Source organism: Notothenia rossii, assembly GCF_949606895.1.
Source record: "Notothenia rossii genome assembly, chromosome: 2".
Classification (NCBI taxonomy): domain Eukaryota; kingdom Metazoa; phylum Chordata; class Actinopteri; order Perciformes; family Nototheniidae; genus Notothenia; species Notothenia rossii.
In genome coordinates, this window is record NC_136904.1 from 38,432,821 (window position 1) to 38,443,097 (window position 10,277).

Below are 10,277 nucleotides of genomic sequence, written 5' to 3' on the forward strand. Positions count from 1 at the left end.
GTAATGGAGGGGTGCAGGAGGTAGGGTGCAGGCATAGGGAAGAGGGATGTACTACTGTTGTGTGAGAGCAAAAAAACGGACATCATGAACACACCTCCTTGGAGGCAACCGGATAGTAGGGGGTTGAGTGGCAGCAAACCGCCTTCCAGCTGCCATCAGAGCACCCCCTGCAGGAGAAAACTCAAGAACACACACACATAAAAGGTCCATGGGCACACACACATGCTGAGGCCTCCTCCGGGCTCCTTTCTACCGACTGTCAGTTTGAAGACCCCCTTCCTTCTTTGGCCCGTTGCACTGTAAAACTTGCCAGAGAGGGCATATGTAGCACTTAGTATGATGAAAACACATTTCCTAGCATAAACAGCCTGTGGGTAATTTTTGAAGGCTCCTATCAAACTACTTTGAGTATCTAATTCAAAAATAAGCTTGTTGTGCCATGCTGCATGAATTATGCAATATAAATAAAGCAATAAATAGAAGAAAAGTAACAGGTTAGACACTCAATATGTTCAAAAATCACAAAGCTTTTTATTAGTATCATTTGTTTCTTACTTACTGGTTTATATACATATTTAACTTTCACTTGCTTTAATTATAAAATAGAACAACTGCCACGAAAACCATTTCCCCCACCATAATTAAAGTATTTTTGACTCTGATTTATGTAGGAATACAAATATTTGCAAATGTTAACAGGGAATTGACGTTTTATTAAGAAAGGCTACAAAATATTTCAGTTTTTTCAAAAACAATCCATTTGTGAGCGAGGAACTACTGTATGACGTACATTACCGCATGATCTTGATTAGCACTGTTTTTGTCAGTATGCATGTGCAGGTTTATTGTTGCAATGGAAAACAAAAGTCCTCTGGGTACCTTTGATGGTGAGGATGTCTAATCCAAATTTATGCAGCTCAGGTAGAGCTTCAGGTCAAGGACAGTGTGGGCTTGGATCTCAGAGCCATGTTGTAAACAGAGCAGCCACTTACCTGCCAATCACCGGCCCATCGCTGGAGGACCGGACACGGATCTGCAATATCCACAGTCAGCAGGCAAACAAGACGTGTGTGTGTGTGTGTGTGTGTGTGTGTGTGTGTGTGTGTGTGTGTGTGTGTGTGTGTGTGTGTGTGTGTGTGTGTGTGTGTGTGTGTGTGTGTGTGTGTGTGTGTGTGTGTGTGTGTGTGTGTGTGTGTGTGTGTGTGTGTGTGTGTGTGGGGTGGGGGTGTGTGTGTGTGTGTGTGTGTGTGTGTGTGTATAGAGAGCTTTGCATCCAGAGTGCTTTTGACCTCCAGGGTGAGACAATTTGGAGTTCCTTCAAGCAGTATGAGTGGAGACGGCGTGGCAGACCTCTCTGGCCCCGTCCTCTTCTATCACACCGCCGGTTAGTCCTAATCAGAACCGACATATTGTCTGTCTGTCAGTTCATTCGGCGTCCATGTTGGCTTCAAAGTTTTCGCGATTGCCAGAAATTGCTTTCCGAGCTATGGGTATGAAGGACGAAATGAGAGTTGCAGAATGAAGTGAAAGTGCAGCTTTGAATTGCCTTGCTGTATGCGGAGGCTTTGTGCAAAGTCTTAATGCTAAAAATACAGATGCAAAGTGTGCAGCTCGCACAAAGGCAGTGCCATTAAATCCATCAGAATCCTATGTTAAATTAAAACCTCTTTCTCTCCCTCAGCCCTCGCTACCCATCACTCTTGTCTGGTCCTGATTGGTTGATGAGATCCATTAACATGTCTAAAGGAGATTTGGCTTGCATTACTTTTTAAAAGAGGTGAGTGAAAATGAATAAGAATACAGTAAATAGAAAAAGCGGCCCAGATGTACAGGCAATAAAGCCTCAAGCTAAGCAGGGGCTTTTAAATGATTAGGTGAGTGCCGGGCTCCGCGCTTGATGATATTTGCATTTTTATTTTGGATTTAAATCTCACAAACCTAATCATTTCATTTCTGTAAATGTGGGCCATTTGTTAGACTCCTACATGATGAAGCTCTCTAGTCTCCCAAAGGCGGAGAATGGAAGACTAATGAAACAAGGTACTCCGCATAGTATTTTCCAGACTACTTTTTTTGTTATGCAAATTCTTCCGGCAGTAAAGAGTGGCAAATTCTAAGTCTGCAAAACGATTTTTCCCTATATTGCCACTATGCAAATAATTGGAGTTGTTAGAGTAAACACACACACACACACGAAAAGCACCGAAGACGTCCACTTCACAAACTTAAAGATACCCAAAGAAGATGTCAAACAACTTCATTCAAATGTAGACTCATTCTTTGTCAATTTCCGTTGGGGGGATTAGTTGGGAAATTGTTATGGAATTCATTAAAATCAAATATGAAACAAAATAAAGATACAGCAACAAACTTTGGAAGTGTTGAGTGCCCTACTTTACCAGAGAACGCAGTCATTTCTATGATTTACTGGATCCACGAATCAAATTGAGATAGCATATCCAACAGATCGTCATTATTATCATGGGGAGATAGAAGGGCGGCGAGTCGCGTTCCCCTACAGCCGCGGTACGGCTTTCATCTCGATGTGATTGCTCAATTGCATGTTTATCATCCATGACATTGTGAAATGTTTCTTTCTTGGAGTCACCTCATAAAACCCTCATTTACAAATGTTTAGCCGAGATTAGTCCATTAGCCAAATTACCTAGCCAAGCAGTTGATTTCCAAACGGAGTGTCTTCAATCTGCAGCACAGCATGGGACCACACTCTCAGAAGAAATAAGACAGAGAGTGAGAGACGGGGGGACGGGCACGTGCGGGCCTGGGAAAGACCTGAGTTCTTCACGCTTTGCTTATAATGTCATATACCTTCATGAAAGCTGCCCTGATAGTGTGTCCTTCTCACATCTAATTGGAGCATCAGGGAGGAGGTGAGAGATTATTCTGAGCCATTCACAGCCAGGGGTAAATATGAGAATGTGCATAATGCAGCATTAACTCCAATCAACGCTCTGATAAGGCGTCTGATTACCAAACACATTTAGAAAGGGACTCTTGAAAGGGTTTTCCTTAGGGCTCTCCTGAGAACAGAGGCGGACAAGGTACTCAGATCTTTGGTGAGTAAAAGTATCATCTTGTGTTGTGACTGGTTGGCTTGCAGACCATTTACATGCACACAAACCTATACAACACACTACAGGAAAGGGAAATCCCCCAAAAGCATAATAGGGCCCTTTAAATACAGTAAAAGTTACAATACACCATAGCTTAAGATACCTACGTTTGATTGCTCTCTTATTGGTAACCACCACTTTTCGAAATGTCTTATTTTGTCCCCATTACTATTTCAAAGCTTCATTTATTAAAAGGAAATCTGGAAATAGCTTGCACCGAGAAATGTCAACTAACAAGTGAAAACACTTTAAGAAATGCTACCCATGACAAAGAACATTCATGCGCTTATCAGTAACTTTCTTGACATAGTTTATTGTTTTTTTTATCTTTGTCATTATCTACTCTGCCCTTATACCACCGATTACATTGCCTAAAAGTATATGTTGAAGACCATTTAAAAATCTTCTGACCCCATTCGTCTCCACCACTTTTCAACACAAAATGCCTTGGTCAATAACAAATTCATTGCAAACCCTGTCTACTTCCTTTTCTTTTTTTTCCATTATCACTAAATGACTGGGGAAGAGATTAAAAGGCTTTAATTCAAAAGTTACTCAATTTTTCTCACTCTTTTCCGTCTTCCTCCTTCACTTTTTGAAACAGGTCTGCCGTCTCAACTAAGGCTTGCCCTCGTATTTGAATAAGTTGAAACGGTGGCCTGTTTGTAGGGAGTGAAATGGGGTAGACGGGGGGGGGCAGTATCAGTTCTATACAGTTGGCTCCAAGCAGAATATGATTCCTTTTCATCTGTCACTCTTAAGGTGTCATTCTCCACCCCAGGTTGTTATCGCCACACAGCCCATGACAGCTTCAAGCCGCTTCCTCAAGGGAGGAGGGGAAGAAAACGTTGCAAAGCTTCACGATGAATGCATTTGGAAGGAGATGGAAATGACATATCGTTGCGCACAGACGTCAATTGATGCTGCATTATACCGTTCAAATAAACAGAGAGAACCAAAGCACAATGTTGGTTTTGTGTTATTGAAAGGGTTTTTCAGTGGATTAGTTTGTTCGGTCTTTTGTAATACCCATAATAACATTTTGTCATGCATTAGCAGGCCAATGTAAACAAAGCCATGCGTAGAGAGTTTCCCAGTTTGCTGTGGCAGGATGCAGCGTTGAGTCGCCATATGGAATAACAGCAGCAATATGAGAGCGCAGAACTGAGCTGCCATTTCAGTGGAATGTGATCAAAGATTATAATGCACTGATAATGTATAGCTAATATAGTGCCATTCCCTGAAAGACAATGATTGGAATCACACATCATTGACGCCTGAGTTAAATACTGCAAGTTGAGCCACCGTTGTAATGCAGTGTGCTTAGATAACAGCAAAAAAAGGAACATACCATAACATCACCACAATGTGTTATTTTGCCATTTTTACTTCGTCTTTACTCATGTCAAATTGAGTTTGTTAGTTATCAGGTTTATGTTGTTTCATGTTTAGTTTAAAGTCCATTCCTAGATTTACTTATTTTAAGTATTGTTTCAGTAATTGTTAAATACAGTCCCTTGTGTCTAGTCTTGTCATGCACTCTCAATGATTGCACTTCCTGTTTTATTTTGTACTTACCTTTCTGTCTCATTTCAGAGGCCTTGACTTCCTGTCATTGTGTGTTTTCCCGCAGTGTGATTGTTGGCCCCACCCTTGATGGTTGCCACCTGTGTCCCATTAACTCCTCTAGAGATAGTCCTCGGTTGCGTTCCGATAATCCAAAAATCAGCTCCTAAATTCTAACCCTATCTCCTATTCCTTGACCTCTGAGTGAAACGTCACAGGGTTAAGGGATAGTGGATAGGAGAATTGAAAAGGACTTAGGAGAAGAGACTGCAGTGCTTTAGAGAATCCGAATGCACTTTCACTATCTGACGTGTTTATGATGTGCCAGCGGACGTCATAAATGTGCATCTGCTGCTGTGGGGAAACTATGGAAACTACAGTTTTCTATACAGCGGACTACAACATGGATGTACGATGAGAACGAGGGACTACTGTAAACTCATCTAGAGACTCTGCACCGTGCTCTGATGCTGTTGTTTTATGCTTTATGAACATGGACAACAGAGAAAAATATTCTTCATGACCAAAGTTGTAATTGAAATAAAAAAGGAAAGTGACATTTATGATCGTCACCCTCTCCCTCCGGTCCACATTAATACAAATGATCCCAATACGTATGATTGTATGAAAATATCTTAAAATAAATAAAAATGTATTTATTATAAACGTTAGTCCTTAACACCTATCACTGTGTATATCACCATTCAAACATCTTTTAAAAGTTGAACAAACCCCACACAGCTCAGTGAAATGTTGACTTTATTTGACAATTTCAGTAAAAACTAATGTTCATATTTCTCTTTTTGATTATAATACTGATGAACGTTCAAAACAAAGCACTTTGGCAACTTACCACATACGTTTTAAAATGCTTAATAAGCACGTAACTTTCATGATATCATTTCTCGGTCATAATCGGTTGTTTCCGTGAACGGCCGACTGTTGTGTGACGCAAATGCTGCGGCTGCAAGGCATTGTGGGGCAGCATTTTCTCCTCTCCTTTCGGTGAGGGAGGTCCAGTGGTTCCTAAGCTAAAGGAGGTTATAAAGGAAGTTTGAAACCTCCTTTCCTTTCATTTAGAGAATTGGAACGGCACTTATCATGGCTGCCACTGACGTACTTCCGGGTCATTTCACTTGGCTAGGAAGGTTCCTAAGCTTAATGGACTATTGGAACGCAACCCTCATCTCCCTTTGCCTTTACAAGTTGGTCTCGTCTCATGCCATGTAAAGAGAGCCAGCGTTTTCCAAGTCAAGAACTTTAGATGTTTGAACCAAGATCTTTGTTTATTTAGTCGTTTATATTTTTGCCTATGATAAGATTTTCTTCTGAAATAAGAAATGTTTTGTTTGACTTCCTTTATTAAATTCCATAATGACTTTTGTTTATACTTTTGTGTCGAGTCGTTGCATTCAAGCCACAGCCATTGTGTCACATTCCTAACACCCATAACAGAATCTTCTTGTAAAATAGCTACATTTGTCTGATTCGAGTACAGACATCAACTAATGACTCATTCAGAAAGGGCACACTGATTTATGATCCCAAATCCCAAAAAATTGATGTAAGCTCTAAACACTACAACACACATATTATCACCTTTATGCAACACACTTTCACTCCATAAATGTGTCCAGGAGCGACGCTTGGTCAGGGTCCCCAGGCGTGCAGTTGGGACGCTCCGAGGCTCCTTCAGCTTCATAAACGGATGCAAAGAGCTTTCAACTGATTGCAATGTATTCCCATCTGCGGCGGGATTTGATGCTCATGGAAGCACGGCATTCGTTTGTGTCGGCTGCCCATAAAGGCAATGTGAGCGTCCATTCCCATTGAATAACGGAGAATTGTACACCCGGAAGTAAGTATTCTCCTTATTGTCGATTGATTTGACAGTGACATCTCCACTACTCATCAACTCAAAAACACCAGATTATCCTTGTTAATTAAACGACATTGATTGGTTTAAATTGTGTACAATGCTTTTGTGTTTTTCCCCTTCAATTCTGAGAAACAACTTGTTTTCTCTGAAATGTGGAGCGCCAAAGAGACTACACTACCCACAATCCCCAGCTATAGGCTCTGTGCACAAGATGGCGTCTATCAACTTCCGGCGGCTGGGTGTGCGGCTGAGTACTTCCGGTTTGAGTACAGAGTTTTGACAGATTGACAGTTTGACAGTTTGTTATGTCACACCGAGAGCAAGAATGAGCGGATTTTGGGGTAAAGAAAAGCGATTGGCCTTCCAGCGTGTAAGAAAGTCGGCACTACATTGCTGTGTGCCCCTTTGTACAAATTCGTCCCGTTATCAGAATCAGAATACCTTTATTAGTCCCACAGAGGGAAAATTTGCAGCGTTGAAGCAGGAAAGAGCCACAGACAGCTTAGTGTTGAATATCTTACATGCGTTAAAAAGTACTAAGTTATAATATAATAAACAATATGCTAAAAAAGTACTAAGTTATAATATAATAAACAATATGCTAAAAAACATACATAATTACATAATTTTCAAAAATACAGATCAAAAACAAATCAAATCTACTAATCAAATCCTGTAGCAGTTCTTAGGATTTAGCAGCCCGGTATATATTACATTTATTAAAGATGGCATATGTATATAAAGTATATATTGCACATAAAGCACATATTGCACATAGTTTGACGGTATTTAACAGCAGCAAGTTACACAATGTTATAATCGGGAGATAAGTTTCCATTCATTTCGGCAAGCCTGGGCAACAACGATTAAAAGATTTCTTTCTCCCAAACCAATTGTGTATTTCATTACAAAAAGCAGTTATACCATACTATAGGTACTAATGAATTATATCCTCAAAACAAACGCACACATAAATAACAAAGGAAAATACATAATTTAATAAATCCACAATATTATAACATTTTACAGATTCATTTAATACACTTTTACAAAACGTAGGTTGATGTTATATCGGGGGGAAAAATACATATTTAAACATTTCAATTAGTCTCTGCATATTTAAGTGTTGCTAGTTTATATAACAGATGAACAGATGTACAATATCCAGAAAGTAGATGCAAAAAATATATATAATGTGTGCATTTCCAACATATCCTCTGAAAGAGTGTTAGTCGTTGAGTTGAGTAGTGAGCCATTCGTTTTTTTTTTTCGTGGTGCGATGTCAGCTGAGAAGTCCTTGTATGCCTCGCTGACTTTGAGGACATCTGGGTCTGGCAGCTCCCCCCGCACGGCCTTGTAACGTGTACTCCTTTGAACATGTTTATATGATAATTAGGACTTTAAGAACAATTTTACACTCAGACAATCACAAAGTTGTAGCAGGCTACATATAATTACTTAGGACAATATTACCTTAGACCGTCATCAACTGTAAACTGCTTTGGCTTAGTGGAAATGAACACCATGTCACGCACTCTGCCTGGTTTCACACCCTATTAATGACACAGAAGAATTGTCAAATTAATTGAAAAGGTCGTTGATGCAACATACTAAATCAGCTCTTGGCACAAAGGAAATACTCATTAAACCGTGGATTGGTTGTGAACACATACTGTACTTACCATGGTTCTTGGCTTGTGCCATCGCTGCTCTGTTTCAGTGCAGCTGAGGACAGGGGGTACAGCAGCCAGGTTGAGTGTGGAGTAGTGTGCGGTCTGGAACAGCAGTGCAACATTGTGGTTGCAGAGTGCTGTTCCAGCTACACAGGAACACTTTGCCACTGCAATCTCCACAGGTGAGCAGTTCTCAAAGACAATCTACACAGTAAAACAAAATATCATTCATTTTACATGTAGGACACTGCTTCAATACAACACAGACAAATGAGAAATCTGAGAGCAGGCTGATCAGGCAAGTAGTAGGTGTGGGAAAGGCTAAACCATGTCATGTTATCAGTCACATCACATACACAGAAGTTCTGCTGTTTGGAATACTGTAATTTAAGGACATTCAAACAGATAAGCTCTCTCAGCTGTCTCAATTTATTATCTTATTATATTATAACTACATAAAATAGTGTTAGTAGAACGTTGAACAGCTTAACATAGATGTAGGGTACAAAATCAGCACTTACCTAACACTGGCCAACACAAATAATTGGACCCTACATGGATTATACTAACCATTCAGTAAAGAACAGCAGCCGTCACAACCAGTTTCTGGGGTTTCCATGAAAGCAGAGACAGTTTTCAACCTCTCATTAAGAATCTTTGATGAAAGCTAAGTTTGGGTTTAGCTAATGTATTTATCATTTTACACGACAGGGTTACAAAACGAAAATAAATCTGTAGCCCCTTCATGCTACACACACATAGCTAGCTACCAGTTGATGTGAGCTAATTTATTGTCACTATTATCACGAATCTGTTGCAAAACGTCAGCTAGCTGGGCTTTTTGTAATCCTAAATCACAGGTTACCTACTCTAGCCACATCAAAACCCCAGAACATGAACCTGATTGAGGCTTTGAACCGATGAACATTTTTTATTTTTCTCCCTACTCTGAGATCGTGAGGCTTTTCATGCTTTCTCATGGACCTGTAACAGCTAGCCCTGACGCTCACTCTCCCTGAAGGTAGATCTTTGTTTGAAACTGTGGGGAATTGGACACCATTCATGTTATCCAAAACACGTAATAGTACATAATTAAAATGCTTTACACTGTATCAAGACTGTCAAGTTGTCAAAGTTAGCCAGTAACTACAGCTTTGTTTGTCACTTACCTTCATAATTGTCGATGTAACTGGATATGTACATCTTGAACCCCTTTTCTCTTTTGCTCCTCGGGGCTAAGCCTGCCGCTTGTACCAGCCAACTTACATCACTGATGTTAACCTTCGGTAGGTCTTGGAGACATCGAGTGTAAAATAGTGCCATCACGTTAACGTTAGCCTTCTCACTTTGTTCTACCGCTATCTGTATGCTATCTGTATGCTATCTGTATGCTATATATCTATTGATCTATCTCTCTATATATCTATCTATCTATCTATGTATCTATCTAATCTATCTATCTATCTATCGCTATCTACCCGCTCAACCACTCCACACCGTAGACCGGAAGTTTACAACCGCACACCCAGCCGCCGGAAGTTGATAGACGCCATCTTGTGCAACTAGCCTATTGTTGTGATGATGCCTGTCCGCTTTTACAAACCTTGTGATAAGTCAACAAGCTCTGTGATTGGATGAAACATACATTCATACAAAAAAAGTCCAACCCTGTCTCCTAAAAATTACGTTCCCACAGAATTAAACTGCATTCTCAATTACGTTTAGCTTGAAACGTATTTTCTCCCACTTTACGTTTGTTAGGAGGAGACGAGTCGGCCTACAGGAGTGAGGTACTGAAGCTCTCAGCGTGGTGTTCAGTCAGTGAACAACCTGGCACTGAACCCCACGAAAACCAAAGAGATCATCGTAGACTTCAAGAGGAATACTACCGACCTCGCTCCCCTCGACATTAACGGTGAGTCTGTGGAGAGGGTCCACACCTTCAAGTTCCTCTGCGTCCTCATCACCAACAACCTTTCCTGGAAGGACATCACCACAGCTGTTATCAAGAAGGCCCAGCAGCGT

At 40.5% G+C, this 10,277-nt stretch overlaps 1 protein-coding gene across 1 annotated transcript; it reads right to left on the minus strand.

Annotated features, from left to right (window-relative positions):
• Positions 1-7,713: 7,713 nt before the first annotated feature.
• On the minus strand, positions 7,714-9,630 carry LOC307028345 (uncharacterized protein; the record flags this gene model as incomplete). The annotated part of the gene is made up of 4 exons (XM_079663286.1): positions 9,422-9,630; positions 8,262-8,456; positions 8,053-8,132; positions 7,714-7,948 (listed from the first exon to the last, which is right to left on the minus strand). Exons 1-4 carry the CDS (start codon positions 9,425-9,427, stop codon positions 7,714-7,716), a joined length of 516 nt encoding a protein of 171 aa, XP_079519412.1. The 5' UTR covers positions 9,428-9,630.
• Between the last annotated feature and the right edge of the window lie 647 nt (positions 9,631-10,277).